This window comes from Acanthopagrus latus, chromosome 1 (genome assembly GCF_904848185.1).
Source record: "Acanthopagrus latus isolate v.2019 chromosome 1, fAcaLat1.1, whole genome shotgun sequence".
Taxonomy (NCBI): domain Eukaryota; kingdom Metazoa; phylum Chordata; class Actinopteri; order Spariformes; family Sparidae; genus Acanthopagrus; species Acanthopagrus latus.
In genome coordinates this window covers 1,595,997-1,618,496 of record NC_051039.1, presented here as the reverse complement: position 1 = coordinate 1,618,496, position 22,500 = coordinate 1,595,997, and the positions used below count along the sequence as shown (strand labels likewise).

Sequence of the window (22,500 nt, the reverse complement as noted above, 5' to 3'; positions counted from 1 at the left end):
GAGAGGTTTTATGACCAATTTTAAAACTTCATGTCCTTTTACAACTACTGTACAAGGAAGTGAATGTTAAACTAGGTTATAAAAAACAAAAGGAGGAATAAAATGCTGCTGTATGAGCACATGAGAGGTGTTAACGCAGCTTCAACGCTGAACAGAAAGAGAGAGGACAGCAAACAACAACATCACACGAGGACACAACAACTCACGTCAACATATTTTAATACGTTGTAAGGTCTCAGATTTAGAAAAACATGAATGTCAGCAGAGAGGAAATCAATCTAAGTCCTCTTTTAAATAAAAGAAAGAGAAGAGCGTTCAAGGTTAAAACTGCTGCAACAAACACGTGTCAGTCACTCGTCGAGGAATCAGAAACTTTCATCACATCCAGGATTCGACCTTTTCACTAACGTTTAAAGTGACAACAGGAAACAGCCGACATAATCAGTGGAGGAGTAAACACAGGAGTGTGGTGCACCGCCACAGTTTCACAACACCCACAACTCAGTCAGGAATCATGAAAAGAAATCGCTGAGTGAAGTCGTTCACACGTGGAGAAACAACACTGCAGAGAAGACGTCACACATCCAGCTGAGCATCACCACTGAGGACACAACGACTGAATATGGATTTAATATTGATTCTGTTATATTTCAGTTACTTTACCAAGTCTGCTTTGATATGAAAGCAATCAGAGAACTGATCTGATTGGTCACATGTCACAGCAACGTTCTTTGCACTTCAACATTTTGTGCTAAAGCCACAACAGATGTAGATGCAAGAGAATCAAAGTTCAGGCGGCAGCGTCATGATGACGTGGTGTTTCCTCAGCGTGTCCTCTGTCAGGGCAGCTGCAGCACGTATGTGATCTGGACTGAGTCTCAGGTCAGTAATATACTTCTGTTTCCCTGCTGAGACGCAGCAGAACGATGGGCGTGTTCAAACAACAACAGGAAGCTACTGCAGCTCGCCGAGGGTCGTTCAGCGCCCGAGTGAAATGATCTGTGTCAAAAGCTGAGAAAGGTTCTTCTTACAGATATTATCTGTAAATCCACCTCAGGAGGCAGAATCATCATGATTTTTGTTTTCATTATCACTTCACTGCAAACAGGAACTTCCAACGGCTGACTCAACAGCCTTTGTATGTGCCGAAATGCAAACAAATGAAGGCTCCAGAAAACATGAAGAAGAAGGTCTGAATATATCTCCACAGAGCGCTGCAGGAAACATCCTGTATCCTGGATATCAGCTGACGTTTCTGCACTTTGCAATTCAGAAAATCAAGAAGTTTTTCTGACTGGGTTTTTGTTTAAATGCCTTAAATAAGCTCTATGGTTCCCACAAGCTTAAGAGACTTTCACATTATTTATACAACAACAAAAACGTCAGTAAATATCCCACTTTGAATTAACAACAGTTAGCGGTTGCTAACAAGTGTCTGAATGAGACTACAGAGGTTGTCGGGGACATTAAACGTCCTCACAGCGAACACGGAGACTCATCTACTCACTAGTCCGTCTTTACAGGCCACTTTAGTTCCACACTGTTCTAACTCTGACTTTACAACTTGTACATTGATCAGTTTATAGAAAACCTGGATAGTAATTGTGCAGTAAGACTCTTAGTGGTGGAGACGTTTCAGTCATGTGACCGTGATGTCGTCTGTTTGTAGCCTAACATTAGCTTCTTACTGCTACACAGTTAATGTAGCTTCACACATCACAGAGTGGAGTTCATCTGTGGAGATTATCTGGATCAACAGAACCTGGACGGGTCAGAACCTTGTCACAGGTGATGTAAACTTCTGGGTTAGCTTACAAAACTACATCATCACGACTTGACTAGCACTTTATAATTCCTCTTTATGATTCCCAAAGCATTATGGGACCTACAGACTATAAAATCAGACAGCAGACGATGGTATGAATGTTTCTATTAACATCTCTTTGTATGTATTTAAGTGTGATGAATGAAAACAACAAAACTGATCTGCAGGAGTTGAAAATGCTTCTACAGGAATGTTGACACACGACCTGGTAACTTCTGGAACATCTGAACATAAACATGACAGATACCACAGACGTCGACCACACCCTCCTTCAATCTGCACCATCAGCAGCGAGTCCTCTGAGCTCTGAGCTGAATATCTCAGTGTGGGAGTTACCTGAGCCATCTCCTGCAGGTAGGGCCCGAAGTGTTCCCGGGTGATGTTGGGGAGGTAGAAGGACGGCATCACCTCCGTCTCTGCGAAGTCCAGCCCCCATGTTTTGGTGAAAAAGTCGGACTCCCGTTTGGCGAGCCGTGGGTCGTTCAGCGCGGCGGGGAGGTTCACCTTCGAGCTGTACACCGTCCACCTGTCGTGCTCCGCCACCACGGACGGGCACAGGCCACGCCCCTCACCTGCAGGACCACGTTAACAACAGAGTCAATCCCTGAACTGCTCCAGCACAGAGAACGTGATCCATTAACAGGAAACTCATCTCAACAACTGTGATTATTAATGAAATCACTGTATGTCACTTAACATTCAAAGAGTGCAACAAGTCAACTTGTGTTTATTCACACCTGCTGTCAACACCTGTCCTGAACATCACTGTGACAAACACACACGATGTTTTCTACACAAAGTAAAACACGTCCCAAATAAAAAGGACTTAGTGATGAACAGGCTGAGAAACTGATGAGACACGACTCTCTGGATCCTGACGTTCTGCTTCAGGCTCACTGGTAAATTCAAGACATTAACTGCAGATGTTCCCACCTGTCGGCTCCTTGGGACAGACGTCAGGCAGGGACCGGATGGGCCGGCATCGATGGGGGGAAGGATCCCGCTCCTTTGGATAGATCCCATCTCGGCCTCCGCGAGGCGCTGGGGACGACCTGTGGCTGGAGGCCATGGCATCGGGACTCGCCTCCCAGGAGGCTAGCTGCAGACGCACACCGAGACAAACAGCTGAGATCAGAAACATCTCCTGGGATACAGAATGAGGGAAAAACTGAAAACACTGCAGTGCAGCTTTACAGGACAACACTGACATGAAGTTCTTCTTACTGTCTTTGTTTCTTACTCTTAGAGCTGCGACAATAACAGATTAGAGGATGGACACAACATACAGCATTGATATATGATTCATCATTTCATCAACACCGTCTGGTTCGAGTCTCTGAGTTTTGGACTGTCGGTTGAACAAAGGAAACAATCTGAAGATGTGACTTCAGGTTCTGGACGTTGTGATGAGTATTTTTTATTTCATATCTTCCATTGGTTCTTACTGGAGATCTGAATCTTTAAAATCACGTCACAAATCATTTCATTCATCATTTAAAATGTTCCACAATTTCCTACAACAGCTGCTCGGTGTAAAGAAACAGCAGGACATAGAACATCTGTCGGGGACTATTTTCAGCGGCGGATTAATCCCACCTGGAGCTCCAGTGAGTATTTATGGCGACAGGATGTTGTGAGAGACCGAATCAAGATGAATCCAGTGTTTGTGTCCACTGCTGGTTTGAGTCTGACCGTCTTCATTCATTAGTTTCATCCACTGACTGATTCTGTTTGACTCGAGTTTCATGTGTGAAGGACAGGAAGTGAAACCTGCTCAGAGCCGCTGCAGCTGAACTGAGAACTGGTTTTGCTCGTTTCTTTGTTCGGTGCAGCAGGTTGCTGATGAATCGCAGCTCAGCCGCCGTGAATCATCGTCACCACCAGCACCGCTGAGCTCGCCGCTCCATCGAGAGCAAACTGCTGTTCTAACAGTTTCTACGGATCAGCAACAAAATGACATCAGCTGGGCCTCATTTACCATATTTATCACGAGAGCTGAAGCCCCGCCCCTTCCTGTTCACCTCATCGGCCTTATTTGATCAAACCTGTTCTGGTAGTGATGAAGAGCGACAGATGAAGTATTGATCCCGTCTGAACTGTGTCATCAATCACACACATGATGTTCGACTGTGAAAACCCGTCGTAAACACTGTAGAGCTGCTCCTGTGTATCAGCACCTCACAGAACTGAGCCAGAACCAGAACTGCAGTCATCAGTATGATCCAGTTTATTGTGACATTCATCTCGTTCACAAACTTTTCTGACCCAGTTGGCTCCAAAACTACATGAGGATTTGACATTGTGTGTCTCTTCATTCACTACCAGACGAGGGTTTTCTGAAATAAGGTCCTTTTACTTATATTAACAGATGTTACTGCATTATATTTTCCACTTCTGACATCTAATGACATCACATAAGATCATAAGATAACATAAGCTCACCTACAGCTCAGCTGGAGTTCTGTTCATGTTCGCCTGATGAATTAAGTCCAACACTGTTTCTTGTCTCCAGCAGCTCCTGAGAAAAGTTTCTGACAGTTTATCTAAAAGCTCCGCCGTGTTCAGCCGTTCATCTCTAACTGTGTCAGAAAACAGCTGCTGCTCTACAAAACGATCCTGACTCAGAACCAAACACTGTGAATATGTGATGAAAACCAAAACTGTAACTGACATGAAACACCTGCGGAGGAAACACAGAGGCAGGTGATGATCCTCCGTCGGTTCAACTCTCATATTCCAGAGTCAGCAGAGTCAGTGTTAATATAAATAACTGACGAGGCTCGTTTTAGTTCTGTTACACTGTTTGTTCTACGAACAGCGACGGATTAAACAAAGCAGCATTTTGCTGTCAGTATGTTGTGAGCCGAACATCTTCAGTTGATTAACTGATCAGTAAACAGGAAATCCATCTGCAGCGACTCTGATGAGATATTGATCGTTTCATGAGTGAATGTGAAAGTCTCTGGTTCAGGCTCCTCTGACTGTTTCAGTTTGCTGCTTTTCTTCATTCTATGTGCCTTCAAACTGAATTTCTTTCTTTCTTTTTTTTTTACTGTTGGTAATTAAAAAAAGTCTCATATTGAGCTGCAGGAAAGGAGATCTGACCAAGACTATATTCAGCAGGGTGCACACATAATGGAACAGTTCAAACAGAAATGAAGATTCAGTCCTCATCTGATCATCTACATGCTGATGTGAAGTCAGGTGAAGTGTCGTCGTCCACAGTCATTAAATATAACTGCAGCTGAAGTGGACAGTTTCTATTAAAATAAAGATAATAAGGAAACATGAATACAGATACAGATATTCTTGTGTCGCACCAATTTCAGCAGCTTACGTCGTCTAACAGACGTGTCAGTCGGGCTGTAGAGGGGAAGTGATCTGAACTTTCATTTCTGGTCGAACTGTTCCTTTAAACTCAGTGCCATGATGAGAACTGTTTGTGACTCTCTGTGATCAGCTGTGCAGAGCTACATTCAGCTCATCTGTCCTGCAAACACAGTAAACAGCCGTAGGTCCGACTGCTCAGACTGTGGAGATGTGAAACCTGCTGTCACACTGATGAGAGGATCAGAATGAAGGTCTGCAGCCTCGCTGTTAGCACCACTGCTGCTTTTAGCTTCTGTCTGTCTGTCTGCACGTTAAAAACATCTTTGTCTGGCGCTGAACGGCAGAGTAAACACGTCAGAAGCTTCAGAGCAGCTGTCGCAGCTTGTTTCCAACACCTGACGACACTTCTGTCAGGTAAAAATAGAAATAACTGCCCAATTTCTTTTTTTCTGGGACAGATGTGCTGCTTCTGGGGATTTCAATGAGACGAGGACAGATTCATGTCACGGTGATGTGCTTCTTTTCACGCCTGCAGGTACATCAAGAAGATGCAGGTTGGACAGGATTTATTGTGTGTTTACTGTTTCTATCGTTTGCTTCTGCATTCTTGGGAGAAAGAGATTTTTTTACACGCTGACTGGATTCCAGCTCCTGAACAAAGTGCTGAACAGCCTTTCAGAGTCATTTTGTTTGACCTGAGGAGATTTTAACATGATGGAAAACAATAAATCATCGAATGACAGAGTGATGACAGATAACACAGCAGAGACGACAGCGGGGAGATAACCCTGATCTGATTTGATGTTCAGGATTTGGCTGAAGGAAATCAAACCAACACAAACACAGATGTAGAGTAAACTGTCAGTGTTACTGTTACGCTCTCTGAGAAAGACCTTAAACTGCTCCTCATCCAAACACTCGGGATGACACTGTCAACAGTTCAGCCCGGATGTAAAGTCACAACACACTTCAGCTCTACGAATGTTTCCTCTCTCTCACATTCATGTCAGCTGAAGCTCAGGCGACTGACGAATACAAGAACATGTTTCCTGTTTCAGTGTAAAGAGACTCAAAACGGAAGGAAGGATCGTTACATCACTGAAACTCTCTTTGGGACAGACTGTGGTGGGAGATGATGGAGAGACACTGAAGCCCAACATATCTATGAAGGATGACGTCTGATGAAGAAACACCTCCAGAAAATGAAAGAAAATAATAAATAAACTCAATAAACCACAGTCTGGCCTCAAAGCAAGATCAGGTGACGTAATGTTGAGCCGTCCTTGTTTCAGTCTGATGTCTGGCTGTATCATTTCATATTTATATCAGTATGTTGCTCCACATGTGCCGATATGAAAATTACTTTAAGAGATTGTAACGCAGAAACAAATCTAAATTACACACCTTTGTCACAGGTGTTTGATTATGTTAGTGTGATTGTAAAATGTGTGTATCGGCCAATATATCGTGTTTTTTCACTCTCTAACATCCATGTTGGGATGAACACAAACAGATCTGTCAGGCTCCAGTTTTATCACATAATTTGGACCAATCGTAACAACAGGACCAGTAAACTGCAGCCTCTCTCTCACAAACTGTGTGATCGATCAGCTCAGCCACATCAGATCGATCGACAGGATAACATGTTCATCACAAGACTGATGTGACGGCAACTCAAACCTGAAGACAACAACTTTCCCTGTGCTTGTCGACTGATCTGCTGATTTCTTCTATAAAATGTCAGAAAACTGTGAAACACGTTGATCAGGGTTTTGTCTCGTTCTGTCAACAACCCAACATAACATCAGATTTCTGAGCATTATGACCTCGTTATTATTGTGAATATTAAAATTCTGAGTTTGAATTTCTTCTACTAAACTACACAGAGCTCCTTCAACTTTAAAACAAATACAGTAGATTAATAGCCACAGCAAAGATTGACTGAAACATGCGAAGTTGAAGTTTGGCTGAAAGTCTGTTTAGCATCAGATTTGACTGTGTTAACCAACAAAACGTCACTTTAATCCCACTTAGTGAACATTAGGGGTTTAATGTTGCACTTCAACAAGGTTTAGTGCTGTTTATGACAAATCAATGCACTATGCAGCTGTGACAGGAGCTAGCCAGCTAGCTTTAGCTTAGCCCCGGTGCATTCAGAGCAGTAACCGTTAACGTAACATCCACTGAGCCGACAGTGAAGTCAACACTACACGGAAACACGGGACACACACACACAAGTTCACTTTCGATGACAGGACTGATAAAACTCTGAATAACAGCGGCCCGTGTCGAATGCTAACGCTAAAGCTAATGTTGTCAGCGAGTCCAGCCGGGGTTACACGTAGACCGGCTAATGCTAGCAGGCTAGCCGGACAGCGAAGCTAACTTCTCTGACAGGCGGCATGAAGCGGAGCCGCGCCGGGACGCTCAGAGGCGGCGGAGCCTCCGCGGCTCCCGTACCTGTCGTGTGGAGCACAGCAGCCGGCGTTTGTCCTCTTCACCATCACAGGAACACCGGAGGAACCGGGAGCCAAACACCAGGACACACAGCTGCAGACACCAGCGGCACAGCGACCATCATGCACTGCGGGAGGCGGGGCCAGCGGCGGGTTCTTCTTCTCCGGTCACAAAGCGCGCTGCTGCCACCTGCCGGCCAGCTGCTCCCACTGAGGCTGTGACGTCACCTTTACGCACTGTGTGTCTCCGATCAGAAACAATCAATACATTTATATAATAAAACAATATAAAATCCAAATCTTCATGTAGTGACAGCCACTCTTGTTTACATGTATGTCCATATGTGTGTTATTGTCTGTTCTATGTTCTTATTGTTATTTATCTACAAAGCTTAAATTCAGCCTGTTTAAAGGAATAATCTGTGAAATTTAAAGGAGAGCACAGGATGAATTTTGCTGCAGTACCAGGTTTGGCCTCGTGGTGGTGCTAAAGATCAGATCAATCTTACTCTAGACTAATAAACTGGAGGAAGTTGGTATAAATTTTAATTATTGTAGTTTCTTTTTTTACTTCTTAATAATTTCATGTGTAAATATAAATGCAGACATATAAAATCACTGACTGTGATTATTCATCTGAGTGATGCTGGTTTATTGTTCTTGGTGTATTTTCATCTTGTTTAAAATAATTATATTTAGTGTGTGTGTGTTCCAAGTCACAGACAGCAGCTTAAAAAGTTTCCCAAGAAATATATTTTTCTTATGTTACGATACAAAGCTTGTATTAAAATCATAAAATACAGTTATTCAGTGTTCAAAGAGGAAACAGCATCACAGAGGAAGGTCACTTTGTGTTTCCCAAAGAAAAAGAAAAGCCTCTACAATAAAAACCAGAGACTGAAACCACACTGACATCAGGTCTTAGTGTTAATGGCTCTTTAAGGCTGAGTGACACATTGATCAGCTGTCAGGAAACATTACAGCTGGAAATTCTGCACTGATTTACAAAACACGTGACTGAGGAGGTTCAGAAATAAATACAAGTTTAAGGCAAATCAACCGTCGTGCAGCTGCGTCCAGGAAGAACCAGCGCCGACTCATCTCTGATGTTCAGGAATCAAACCCAATGAATGTATCCAAGATCAGAATTAAGTTAAATTAAGTTATAAAAAAATTAAGTTATGAAAATCCCAACACTGGAAGCACATTGTTCTGTTGGTGAAGCTTCTAGTCCAGCGGGCTTTGGAAGATGAGTCTGATGCAGCTGGACTCTGCGCTCAGCGGCTGGATGCAGAACGGGCAGGCGGAGTGGAAGGTGTGCGTGCCGTGCGGCAGCGGGATCTGACTCCAGAACGCCGTCGTCTTCTCCGAGCAGACGTGACCGCAGGGGACGAAGGCGTGGGTGGGGGGCTCCGCGTCCACGTAGAAGCCGGACTCGCAGCCCAGCCACAGCGGCACGTAGGGGCCCCGCGCCCGGCACATGGGGCACTCTCTCTCCTGACACTCCGCGTCCACCTCGGGGTTACGACGGCCCCCCCAGCCGTGGTAGCCGTGCACGTGGCCGCAGCGCAGGTAGGCCCAGGGCTGCTTCTCGTCCGGGACGTCTTTGCGGCGAAGGCTGGGGAAGGCCAGCGTGTTGAAGCCGACCGGACACTGCGGCCGCCCGGCGTTCAGCTCCTGCCGCAGGGCCTCCAGGTGTTTGACGGTGGGGGTGTGCGACAGACCCTCAGCCGTCCGCCACAGCAGGGTGGCGCCGCACAGGTCGATGAGCGAGCCGTCCATCAGCTCGTTACACTCAGAGTCCACCTGAGGGAGAGACCAGCAGGTTACAGGTCAACCACAACAACACAGAGACACCTCACCCTGTTTCAATTCATCTTCTAAGCAGACTGTCACAGTGAAGGCCATGACGGGGATTCTTCAGCCTTTCTGAATAAACAAGCTCCTGAGGTTTACTGTCCAAAGTTAATCACTGTATACTAAAGACCGGACAGCACAAATGAGACTGTACATGATTAGCAAAGTTAAAGGAACAGTACAGAATTTGTGCTGCTACGAGTCTGTCCTTCAAAACAAAACACAGTCGGTTTTATTTTTATACTTTTAAATATTTCAGTTTCTTTTGAATGACGTCAAAATGAAGAGCAGAGACACAGAAATGCACTAACAAAGCCTATGAAGAAGACTGCTGGTAAATAAATATGAATGAAAAGAATAAATGCTCTAAAATATTTTTTAAAAAAGAAAGAAAATGCCTCTGACATGTTTGCTGGACTATGAGGAAACACAGAAACATGTTGGCGATCAACTCTGAAGTCACTGACTGAATTGGTTCACTGTTGATAAAACTACAGCTCCCATGAGCGGCGGAGGAGTCACCCACCATCTTGCCTCTCTGCTGAGATGATCTGGTTTCCCGCAGCGTGAAGACGCTGCCGCAGACGGAGATTTCCCTCCAAAGTCCAGGTTTGGAGTCCTGGTTGAAGCCCTGGCGCGGGTGCATCACCAGAACTCCGTTGGTGGTCAGTCCGTCCATCTGACCGTCCTGCATCCTCCACTTGGCGGCCTTCTCCTGCCACGAGGTCAGACATTCATGTTCAGCACTGAGAATCACTTCACGTCTCATCACACAGAACACAGTGATGAATGTGTACGTCAGGGCAGCATACCCCCAGGAAGATGTTCTTGGAGGAGTCGAAGCCAGCGGCGTAGATCCGGGCGGAGTACGGAGGGTTTCTTTGGCAGATGATGCGGCAGGCGAAGCGGGAGATGGTGCTCTGGACCGTCTGACCATCAACCTGACTCTGACCGCCGGGCACCGTGTCCGTCACCACGAAGTCGATGGGATTCTCTGTCGAACGACCGATCTGTGAAGATACACGAGCAAGACTCAGGTTACAGATCGGAGCGAGATCACAGAGTGAGTGTTGATGCAAAAAAACAAAAAACAGAACATTTTCTAAGATTAATTTGTTTGTTGATCCTCATTTCTGTCTCTAATTCCTCAATTTGAGTTTCTTATTTTACTTTCTGTCTTCCACAGTTTGCAGCACCAACACAGTTTTTTGTAGATTGAGGAAATTCTATCAGGCGCCACACTGTGCAACATGACATCGTGCAGAGACGAATAGTTGGAAAAGAAGAATTGTTTCCATTGACTAAAAGGAGGAGTCGAACTGAATCTCAGTGAAAAAGACACGAGGTTTCAGAGAATGAGCACAGAACTCTGAATTACAGGTTGTTATCTGATTGTTGTGTGGTCGTCTATACACAGAAAGTTAAAACCAACCACGCAAAGTTTAATTAAATCTGTATTAATGGATGGAAATCAGTAACTGCTGCAGACCTGGAACATGTCCGTGTTGCTGTCGTGTGTGTACTCCACCACCACCGTCTGGGCCCGAGACAGAGTGTATGAAATACTGTGCTGCTCCTTGTTGCTTATCGCCTTTAAACACAGAAGAGATGAACTGTGACGACATGTTCCAGGACAAACACAGCTGTGAGGTATCTTATTAGTGATGCAGTAAGACTGAGACACAGAGAGTGACAGTGGCATCAAGTTCTGGAGGAGAGAGTCGGTGCAGATCCGGACCTCCTGGAGGAACAAACACCTGGACCAGATTCTGCTCTGATCCGGAGCCGTTTACCGTCAGGAGGAGAGTTTCACTCCTGTCCTCAGCCCGACTCTTCACCTGGCGTGCCGAGCTCTCACCTTGGCAGCCTGAGGTGTGCAGGAGGAGTGCACCGTGCTGGGTTTCACACCGTTGGCCTTGTTTCTGCGACACAGAGCGAAGCGACTCTTCCGCCTCCCCTTGTCACCGTTGGGCAGCGAGCCGTTGCACCTGAACACACAAGAACCGACACTTCTTGTGAGCTTGAACCACCAGTGACGCCTGATTCACTCCACAGCTAAAGACACAAACATGTAAATGCTCATATTTAGATGATGTGAGGTCAGCAGCTGATGTTTCCGCCCTGTCATCACCCTCTCCTGGTTTATACTTGGGTGATGAAGCATGTGACAGTCTGCGGGCCCAGACAGCTTTATTTCAGCTCTAGATTACAATAACACAGAAGCAAACAAAAGGTCTGAACCCACAGCAGCCGGCCTCCCTGAACCACAGGAGCTCTCTTGTGTCCACAGTGAAAGGCCTTCAGTCAGGAAGTCAGCTGCATTCTTCTCTCTGGTGGAGTTTCTCCACATTAACTGGAGCCGGGCTCCGTTATTCTGCTCCCAGACAATAAACACTGGACCTGCCAGAGGTGGGACAGAGTCACATGTAGGTCTCAAGCTTCAACTATGAAATGAGAAGTCAACAGCTACAAGTCTGAGTCCTGACCCAGGAGGACGTACGGATCAGTAACTTCCTCGAGGACAATCAGCTCATTGATTAAATATAGATTATGAGCTGAAGTGTTTCCTGTTGTCAGGTCGAGTTGATGTTTAAATACTCATTTTTAGCTTTGGATCTTTATTCTGAGTGTCTGATAGAAACTGTTTACAAGCTTTAATGATCAGAAACCACATTACATTACATACACTGCTGCAGCACCTCGATTCACCCTCCTGAAAAAGCCCGGCCCGCTCTAATTGGTCAGGTTAAGATTCGCTCACATTAGCAAATGCATTTATAAAAAACCAGGAGGGAAAGCAAAACAAACAGCACTTCATCCAGCAGCTCTACTGAAGCGTCTACATGCTGCAGGTAGGAAGACAATCAGTATATTTCCCAAACGTTCCTTTCTTTCTCTCAGCAGACAGGAAGCTCGAGTCCATCATCGGTTCCAGTCCAGATTAATAAACAGGATGTTCTGGTGCCGTGGCTGTCAGATTATCCACCCGAGCCATCAGGACGCCTCTCGCCTCTACCAAACTATGTTCATTTTCAAAACACAGTTTCACTCGCAGATCATAATTGTCGTCCTGCGCTGCAGCGAATCTGAAAATCTAAATCTAACCAGCTAAATGCTGTCGGAGCTTTAATAAAGAGTCAGCTGAGCTGGAGGTTATCTTCAGAACCAGACTGCTGCCAGCAGCGGGTCAAGTAAACACCAGAGTTCAGTTAAAAGTGGAGCCATTCTTTCCCTGGATAATGCAAACTTCCTGAGGTCGAGATAAAGTGACGTGCTCCTCCTCTCATACAAACCCAGACCACCTCCAGCTCCATGACACATAACACCACCTCTGTTCTCACTGACTGTAGGAGCTTTAAAATTAAACCTTATGACCGCTCTAATTGTTAGTTACCGGGTCGGCCAGACTGTTTAATTTCATCTGCGGATAACATAATGCGAAAAGCAAACAAAAGGTCTGAAGCCACAGCGGCCACGACTCTGCTGACGTCTGTCGACCTCCCTGAACCGCAGCGAGCGGCGGTCAGTCAGGAAGTCAGCTGCATTCTTCTCTCCACACGTTAAACTGCAATCAGCTGGAGCTGTGCTGCTCCTGATGGACTGAGGTTCAAACTGCAAATTAAACTGTTACACGGCACCGAGCTCAGATGTATCAAATCAGTTTAATATTGATGGTGTACAAATTCTTGTCGGCAGCAGAGGAGGTAACGTACGAAGATCGTTACAGAGGTTTCAGACCCATCAGTGTTGGCTTCTCCTGCAGGCTCAGTTATTTTGAGTTTAGGACGTCGTCTACATTATTAAGACTCACCATTTCTACCTGATGACATTCTTCTGTTAGCATGGTTCTGTAACAGCTTCATTTCTGTCCTAAGATAAGATACCATTTCTTCCTGAATGCAGTTAGAAAATAATATTTCTGTGACACCAAATGTCCTGAATGTCATCGCCCGCTGAGATGAAGGATTCAGATGTTAACGTTTCTGTAATGAGGCTCCAGATTCTTCTGAAAACGATCAGCAGTCTTGTAAAGTGCACGTTCGAGGAGTTACAAGACTAAAACAAGCGAAACCTTTAAGACTCCACCTCGATAAGCTGACCACAGCTGTGAAAGCCCCTCAGTGAGTGTCTTACCCCAAAACAATGAGCTCTCCATATTTGACTGGTCCTTTGGTGGAAGCAGGGGAGGTGGAGATGTTTTCCTGACCGAGTGAAAACATCTGTGCAGCCTTCTGGGTGAGGACGTTCCCACTGTCACCCTCAGAGAGCCTCCATCAGTGCAGGTACTCGCTTCACCTGCAGACACATACAAGATGTTTGCATAAGACACGCACTCACGGTCATGTTTAATTCAAAATGTAAAAAACCTTCTTCAGACATTCACACAAACACAAAAGCTTCCAACACAACAGCATTCAGCGGCACAATACACCCACCCTGTCTTTGTGCAGGGAGGCGGGAGCAACAGGGCCAGACAATGTATGTATTGAGTCCAGCACACTGAGCAGGGTTGTTAGGTGTAAAACAAACCCAGTTACATCTGTGACGGGGTGACTCACTTCGCAGCACACTGAACTCATGTTATAATTCTTTGTGCCACCAGAAAAAAAAAACAAGCTGAGCACTGATTCAGTGACGTCATCACCGACCTGCCGGTTACACAACTCATGTTTAATTCTCTGCTGATTTAAACACATTTCATTTCAAACATCCCCCACAGTCAGACGCACCGGTGGACACTGTGTACCATCTGGACGCCGTGCTGGAGGCGGAGCTTCCACAGTGGCCAGTTCTGAAGCTGAAAACCTCAACCTGCACCATCCAGCCGGCTAATCTCCGGTTTAGCACCCGGCTAACCTGAACAGGGATCAAACAATTTAATCCTGCAGCTCTTCTAGAACATTCTTAACTTTACTGGAGCGAATGGCTTCAGTTCTGACAGTGAAAGTCAGAACAAGTGTTTCTGGGCCGCAGTGCATCACGTGATGATGTAATCACGCGCTGGTCTCACAGCCGGGCGTTCTTCCTGCGGGCCGGGACGCACCTCACCGACCCGGAGCTCAAGATGTCCCCACACATCAACTGTTCATCAGCACCTCTGACTGATGAGGCCTAACAGGTTGTTGACAGCTGGTTAGCTAATAAAGGCTACCGGCTACAGCTGGTCCTGACACTGGAACAGGGTTATGATGTGATTTCCAGCTCCTGCTCTCATACTGTTCCATTTTGTTCATATGTGGCGGACCCTGCCACCTTTCTAGCTTCAAACAGTGTTCTGGAAGAACAGCTTGTTTCTTCACTTCTGGAGAAACGACATATTTCTGAGTTTGTACTTTTACCTCATTAATAGCCTGAATTTCTTCTCTAAAACTACGTAGTGCTCCTTTAAATGCACGTCTTATCAGATGACTTTGTTTTAAAGAAACACCGTCCACGTCCTCACAGCTGGTGACGGATCCAAGTCTAATAATCTGTAGTTCAGCAGCCTGATGGTCGTCTCCTCTCCCTGCAGCCCAGTTGGAAACGTTATCTAGGAATCTGCTGTGTTCAGTGGGTGGAGGACATTTACAGACAGACGTATAAAGAAAGGCGAGCCTCGCCCCTCCACCCTGACCGGAGCTTATTTCAGACGCCATGAATGCATCCAGTGAACTGCAGGGGCACAGAGACCCTTTCAGCGCCTGTAACTGGACGCCACATAAGGAGGACGACTCTCTAAAGTGACTTCACTCCTCCACAACAAGCGCTCTGTTGTGCGTCTCTTTCCTCTCGTGACGGAGACGTGGCGTCCACCTCGAGCGCGACACGGAGGTGAATCACACGTCGTTCTGTTCGCACCGCCGCTCAAAGCTGATTCTATCCCTCACTTGTGACTCAGATCTCAGCCTGAACAACACGAAGCTGCAGGGAGTTCAGGATCTTCACCAGCAGCTCGGCAGCTTCTGTTCCTGCTGCTTTACTGTCTAATAATGTTCAACTTCAGTCCCAACAATCGATGCAACAGATGCTTTTTACACAAATTTCACTGCTGAGAGAACTAGTAAGTTTTACTGCCGGTACTTCATCTAACACTTAACTTATTTTGATTATTGAAACATTTATTATCTTTGCACAACAACAATACGTTCTTGTTATCTTCACATCCTGTATTTATACTTGTGTCTCAGTAGTTTAGATCCATCCAACATTGTCCCTGCTGCCCTTATTTTTATCATTATTGTTTTATGCAATTTTTATATATATTTTATTTACTAAATACTATTTACCATTTCTGTAGTGAAGTCTGGAAGCAAACGTTTTTCAGGCGAGTATTTGTACAACCAGAGTGACGTCAAACATCTGGAAATCTTGTTCTTTTACTGAAGTAAAGGATCTGAGTTGTTCCACCAGCGAGCACTCACCCTGGTTCTGGACTCTCCAGATGTTATTGGACCCAACAGGTCATCAGCTCTGACAGTGGAGCGAGTCATTTCTCTGGTGTTGTGACGGGAGACGTATCTGATCAGACGTTTCTTCTCACTGGTTGGTTAATGTTAGCTGGGTGATACGATCTAATATCACCATGTTTTTAGGCAATATCAGGATACAAGATATAAACCATAAGTGTTAGCGCTCTTTCTGGCAGCTACAATCACAACCCAGATCACTGACTTGATAAGAAAGTAAATTAGGTCACGTGTTGAGCACACGACTGGTTATCAGAGCTCTGTGAGTCAGATTCAGACTGGAGACGTGATCTCTCTGATCTGGAGTCAGTAACATGGTGACAGAATACAGATCAGAACAACCACAACTGTTGAATCTGCAGATCTTTGATCAAACGTCAGGAAAAATATCAGCTTCACACACATGAAATCAGGTCATGCTGGTGAAGGAGACGATGGTGTTTATCAGTTTACAGCGATCAAAAATGTGTCACCATGAACATGCTAATGATTCATCAGTGTGTTAATCAAACTCCAGTAACCCACCAAACACCCCACAGACCAACCAGGGCAGCACCGACCCGCTCTGTTTTCACATCAGCCCTGAAGAGGAAATACCCTGCAGAGCACACACACACACACACACACACACACACACACACACAAACCCAGTTCACCATAGCAACAGGCGAAGATAAAGGCCGTGGCTGTGAAGTGTCAGTGAGCAGCCTGTCAAACACATCTAACTGTCCCCACAACAGGCGGAGGAGGGTGGATGTGTTGGGTGGAGGGAGGTCACAGACACACACACACACACACACACACACACACACACACACACACACACACACACACACACACACACACACACACACACACACACACACACACACAAACAATACCATCAGTGTGTTTATATGCGCACTAATAACTGAGTGTGGAGCAGCTCCAGGCGACAGTGTCGTCTCGTCTCTGCACCATGTGAACGGTTTACTCGGATCATCTCGGAGGAATTTAACCCGATTAACAAAGAAGAGTTACTCATCAATCGTTCTGTTAAATCACAGAGAACGTACAGACACGCCGGAGGATCCGCCCACAGATCAATACCATGATAAAATCATTATAACCAAGATTTAAACATGTTTTACCAATTTGTTGAATGAGATCACATGACATTAGACAGAAGCCAAACAAAAGCCGGAGGACCAACTGTCATCTCTAAATAACTTAAAAACAGACAACTTTCCCCCGCAGCGTTTCTGAGTGGTGTCAATGTTGCTGTAAACAGAACCGGGTCAACAACACAGAACAGAACACACGTTCATTCAGTTATATAGTGTGTAGTAGGAACAGATGTCCAGTTAAAGGAGCAGTCTGTAACTCGCTTTGTCTTCTACACTGAATAAACAAACTGACCTTATAGAAACATCACAGTTCATACTGTTATACTCTGTTTACATGTGGCGGACCCTGCCACCTCTCTTACTTCAAATCAGTGTTTCCTCTGAGAACAGCTTATTTAGTCTAGAGTTTGAATTTCTTCTACTAAACTACATAGTGCCACTTTTTACAGGTGTAGCAGTGAATTCTGCCCTGACTGCTCAGATCGTGAACAAATAGTCATAATCATAATTATTATTATCGATCCTGCAATGTCTTTGACAAAACTGCAGACTGCTCCTTTAAAACTATCAAGCGATTCAAGCGTGTACAAAATAACCAACAGAACTCAGCTGGCAGGTTAATATTGTACAAAGACCGTCTACACACCCTCAGTTTGTTGATTCTTTGTACACTTTCCTTCCCGTCTCATGTTTTAATTTGGATTATTTCCTTGTTCCAGAGATCGTTCAGCCGAGGTGATAAATCCTGTTGACGCTCACCATCACCTGCTTTATGATATTTTGAACCTTACTGTAACTCTGTGTATAGCTTTATGATCCGTATATTACTTTACGGTATTGTGCTCCCTCACTCCCAATTTAAATGTTATATTTCACATTGGAAGTCTTTCCGTCTTTGTTCTGAAGCTGCTGCACAACCATCACACGTGTTTTCCAGGTGACCATAAACATCCTGATCACTCTTCTGTTACTGACTGATTCGACTTCACCCTAAACTTCAGCCTGCTGGGATGTAAAGTGGGCATGTCCTGTAGTGATGATGAGGAGATCTATTTGCTTATAAACAGTTCCAGGTAAAGTGTGCAGTCGTGCCCATCCTTGATAGATGCACCCGCCTTTTTCATTCACTCAAACAGAACCGGTCCACGTTGAGTCTCGCCACACGTGTTGCTCTGAGACTGTGAGGAAGGCGCGATGAAGAAAAGTTTCACGTGGATTACGAAGTTGTTCACCACTTTTTCTTGATCAGACTCCATCCATCTGTCCGACCCGCATCACACCTGCTCCGACTCCCAGGTGAGCGCCGTCTGCCTAAATATGCTGATTTTCATATGGAGTTCTGAATGGGTTTTTCACATCATTACATGTGTTGACTTTGTCTGTGAAAGGCGGCAATAACAGATGAAGGCACGTTAATTAAACATTTATTATGTCACGACAACCAAAAATATTACATTTAGTATCCTGATATGTTTTATCATTATGGTATTACTATGTATTTATCAATAACAGATACATTTAAGAGTATTTTAATGAGTATCGATAAGTCATACTGGAATAAAAGTGAAGATACATGTTAATAGATTACTTTGGTCCAAGTGAAAGTCACCTGTTTGAATAATACTCGAGTAAAAGTCTTAAAGTATCTGACAAAAAATATATCATACATATACTAATATGATGTTTACACTGTAGACGTTGAGCCTGGATCGGACACTTTCCCCTCCTGGTGTTTCTGCGTGGTGTTATTGTTGTTGTAAACAGAACCGGGTCAACAACACAGAACAGAACAAAAGTTTAGTCAATTATTTAGTCTGTAGTCAGAGCAGATGTCCAGTTAAAGGAGCAGTCCGCAACTCTCTTTGTCCTCGCGACTGAATAAACAAACTGTGTTTACGTGTGGCGGACCCTGCCACCTCTCTAACAGTGTTTCCTCTGAACAGCTTGTTTATTCTCTTATGGGAATAATACATATTTCTGAGTTTGTATTATTATCTCATTAATATTGTAAATACACAAAAATCTGAGTTTGAATTTCTTCCACTAAACTACATGGTGCCGCTTTTTAAAGGTGTAGTAGTTAATTCTGCCCTGACTGCTCAGATCGTGAACAAATAGTCATAATCGTAATTATTGATCCTGCAGATTTAAAGGAGCACTATGTAGATTAATATGTCTTCAACAAAACTACAGACTGCTCCTTTAAAAATGATTCAAAAGTGTACAAAATAATCAACAGAAATTCAAAGACCGTCTGAACACCCTCAGTCTGATTATTGTTTTGTACACTTTCCTTCCTGTCTCGCGTTTCTAATTTGGATTATTTCCTTATTACTCGTTCAGCCGAGGTGATAATCACCATCACTCGCTTTATGATTTTATGATCTTTTCTGTAAACCTGTTTATTTCTTTATGACACTTTCTGTTAACCCGTTTGTAGTTTTATGATCCGTATATTACTTTCCGGTATTGTTCATACTTCACTCCTAATCTAAATGTTTTATTTCATATTGGAACTCTTTTCTTCTTTGTTCTGCACAATGATTTACCCTCCAGATGATTAAAGTCATATCTAATCCAAACTTATGTCTATAGTATGATGTTTTTTCAGTGAAAAGGCTTAATGTTATAGTTTGAAAGAGTGTATTCACTCCTGTTGATGTTAGCAGTGGTGGGTTCTTCTCACAGATGCTCTATAAAAACTGTATGAAGCCACGCATGAATACTGCGACTGCTTTCAGCCGTATCCGTGACAGACAGCTTGAACTGTGACCGTCTCTTCTGTGCAGATCTGAACCTTCTCCGGGTTCTAGGTCAGCGTTCGCGTGTGAAGACGGGGCTGACGTGGGCTGTGAGCTTTTAATACGAGCGGACAGTTGGACAAAAAAGGGCCAACTCTCAAGTTTTTTAAACGGGGGAACAAAAGCAGCGTCTGCAGGGGGACAGATGCTCTGGTAGGATGGTGCATGCTAATCAGTTTGTGTGGCCGGAACAAAAGAGGCCAGCTGGGCTACACGGAGCCGGACAGACCGGCCCGGCAACCACGAGCACTGCTGGAGCCCCCTGATCAGGATCACATACAACACTCACATGCTCTGTTACCACATGTCCTACTGTGGTGTGATAGCAAAGTGTATGTGGACCAATATCCATTATTATCCTGTAAAAATATTTTTAAAAAAGCTCAATTTAAATTCTGAATGTAGTTACTGCACACACAAGTATAGTGTTATAGGATAATATATCACATATTACAGAACAATCAGAGTACTTGAAGACGTATTTAAAATGACTTTGTAGTTGGTAAATTGTTAAATTAAAGATCATAATTCAGTTTTAAACACACTTGGAGGGAATACAGCCTCATTGTGTGGTGTGGGAGTACTGTATGACCACCCAGGGAGACAAAGAGAAGCATTAAACAAGAACATTATGGCATTTTAATAACGTAATATGTCTCTGTAGTGATTTTAAAGTGGTGTTTTAGGGTGTTTACATTATATATTAACACCAAACTTGTCTGGCATTAAATACAATAACTTTCACATGAATATCAGCGTTATGGGTTATTGTTTCTGATTAATATTAACCTTATTAGCCACTTCTGACTCGTTGTTCAGGTGTTAACTGCGCTGTTTGTACAACACTTAGCTAGTTACCGTCTGTGTCGTTAGCTAACGCAGCGGTATGAATTTAAACAGTTGAGAACTTTAAAGTAGCTAATTCGTTTGCTAACTAGCTCGTTGTTCCATCTTAGCATGACTGCGGACTGTGGGGAACAGGTTTTAAAGTTGTTAAAGTTATTAAGAATAAAGAGAAATTCAGACTTTGAACAATAAACTTACCAAAGTTCTAAACCGTTGTCATGTCCCGGATATCTCCGTCCCGTTACCGACAGTGTTTCACTGTTTCTGAGCGGAAGAAAGTGTTATTAAATGTCCGGTACCGGTGGATTAACACGTCTGTCCTCAGCAGTCTGTCCTGGACTCCTTAAAGTGGACTCAAGCCCAGTGAGGTTCTGTTCCGACTCTGAGGCGCTGATGTGACCTGAGCTCAGTCCTGAGAGCCTACAGTGTAAACTACAGGCACTTCCGGTATGCGTTTCAAAATAAAACGAATGAAACCGAAGTCACGCCCCTTCCGGTTTGACTTTGGGATTGTTGCAGTGTATTTTGGATTATTCAAGAGAATAATGTCACATTTCGGATCCTTGCAGGTTCAGTTCAAAAGTGAAGAGAACTGAATCACTCTGGGTTCAATCAAAGTGATTGATGATGTCACAGCGGCCTGCAGGACGATGCGATGACTGAAGTCAGCATCTCTCTGGTTCCTCTGTGGGATCATTGAACTGTATTCTGGAAAATAATCTCAGGTTTCTGACCCATCCAGGTTCTGTTGATCCAGATAATCTCCACAGATGAACTCCACTCTGTGATGTGTGAAGCTACATTAACTGTGTAGCAGTAAGAAGCTAATGTTAGGCTACAAACAGACGACATCACGGTCACATGACTGAAACGTCTCCACCACTAAGAGTCTTACTGCACAATTACTATCCAGGTTTTCTATAAACTGATCAGTGTACAAGTTGTAAAGTCAGAGTTAGAACAGTGTGGAACTAAAGTGGCCTGTAAAGACGGACTAGTGAGTAGATGAGTCTCCGTGTTGCTGTGAGGACGTTTAATGTCCCCGACAACCTCTGTAGTCTCATTCAGACACTTGTTAGCAACCGCCCTGGAATTGCAAAAATGTCAACTGTTTTTCAGGTTTCAGGATCGTGCCTGCGGCGCTCCGTGGAGCCGTACTTACAGACACTTTATGTGTTTACATTTCAACACATACAGAGTCTACAGAATCAGCTGTTGGTCCTGTTTGCAGTGACATAAAACAACCTGTAACAAAAAAACAGTAAAAAAGCATTTTCTCAGTACTTTCTTAATGTTTACTGACAAGACACAAAGTTAAAATGCCTAAATGCAGCATAAACTGGTGTTTTATTGTGAAAGTTCGAGCTTCAGCTGTTATTTCTCTCTCTCTCTCACACACACACTCACTCACGCACGCACACACACAGGAAGATGACTTCGCTCCATCCATAACTTCTGATGTGAACAGTGGGCGTGTCCTGTAGTGACGACGAGGAAACCCATTGCCTGAAAAGTAGCGCCGCGCGCCCGCCTTTTCCATTCATTCAAACAAAACCGATCCACCTGTCCGACCCGCGTGAGCCCGCTCCGACCCTCAGGTGAGCTCTGTCCGCCTTGTTTTCATCACTTTTAACTAAATTTGAAGTTTTCCATATGGAGTTCTGAATGGTTCGTCACGTTGAGTCTCGCCGCACGTGTTGCTCTGAGACAGTGAGGAAGGCGGAAATCTGAGGAAGGCGCGTTGATCAAACGTTTCAAGTGGGTTAAAAAGTTGTTCACCGCCTTTTTTCTGATCAGACTCGATCCATCTGTCCGACCCGCATCACACCTGCT

General features: G+C 44.4%; 3 protein-coding genes across 9 annotated transcripts in view; 1 reads left to right on the top strand and 2 right to left on the bottom strand.

The window, feature by feature from the left end:
- vps54 (VPS54 subunit of GARP complex) overlaps positions 1-7,780 on the bottom strand; it is a 27,944-nt gene extending 20,164 nt beyond the window's left edge. For 2 of the 3 annotated variants that reach the window (XM_037102281.1, XM_037102394.1), the window contains exons 1-3: positions 7,616-7,780; positions 2,759-2,924; positions 2,162-2,397 (exon numbers count right to left, since the gene is read on the bottom strand). In XM_037102281.1, the coding sequence (XP_036958176.1) occupies positions 2,162-2,397; positions 2,759-2,894 (372 nt within the window). In that variant the 5' untranslated portion in view covers positions 2,895-2,924; positions 7,616-7,780. Of the gene's footprint in view, positions 1-2,161; positions 2,398-2,758; positions 2,925-7,615 lie in introns of those variants that run through there. The other variant, XR_005075761.1, reaches the window with a different exon arrangement.
- Positions 7,781-8,344: 564 nt separating this feature from the next.
- LOC119022470 (E3 ubiquitin-protein ligase pellino homolog 1-like) lies at positions 8,345-21,114 on the bottom strand. 3 transcript variants are annotated; one of them, XM_037103445.1, is made up of 7 exons: positions 20,866-21,114; positions 13,603-13,764; positions 11,327-11,456; positions 10,958-11,059; positions 10,281-10,478; positions 9,995-10,183; positions 8,345-9,417 (listed from the first exon to the last, which is right to left on the bottom strand). In XM_037103445.1, exons 2-7 carry the CDS (start codon positions 13,686-13,688, stop codon positions 8,839-8,841), a joined length of 1,284 nt encoding a protein of 427 aa, XP_036959340.1. In that variant the 5' UTR covers positions 13,689-13,764; positions 20,866-21,114; the 3' UTR covers positions 8,345-8,838. The 3 variants fall into 3 exon arrangements, with proteins under 3 accessions (XP_036959340.1, XP_036959410.1, XP_036959496.1); XM_037103515.1 differs by lacking the exon at positions 20,866-21,114 and adding an exon at positions 15,870-16,484; XM_037103601.1 differs by lacking the exon at positions 20,866-21,114 and adding an exon at positions 14,199-15,766.
- Positions 16,737-22,500, top strand: part of LOC119022313 (equilibrative nucleoside transporter 2-like) — a 14,249-nt gene continuing 8,485 nt past the window's right edge. Inside the window, exons 1-3 of one of the 3 annotated variants that reach the window (XM_037103162.1) lie at positions 16,737-18,316; positions 22,095-22,265; positions 22,465-22,500. The exon at positions 22,465-22,500 is cut by the window's right edge and continues 11 nt beyond it. The gene's annotated coding sequence lies outside the window, so the exon portion shown is untranslated. The remainder of the gene's footprint in view (positions 18,317-22,094; positions 22,266-22,464) is intronic. The other 2 variants (XM_037103079.1, XM_037103317.1) reach the window with 2 other exon arrangements.

Coding starts and splice junctions, on each gene's coding strand:
- LOC119022470 (XM_037103445.1), bottom strand. CDS start 13,688: ATGTTTTCACTCGGTCAGGAAAACATCTCCACCTCCCCTGCTTCCACC. Junction 11,457..13,602: donor GGAGAGCTCATTGTTTTGGG/GTAAGACACTCA, acceptor TTGTGTGTTCAG/GTGCAACGGCTCGCTGCCCA. Junction 11,060..11,326: donor GCACACCTCAGGCTGCCAAG/GTGAGAGCTCGG, acceptor CTGTGTTTAAAG/GCGATAAGCAACAAGGAGCA.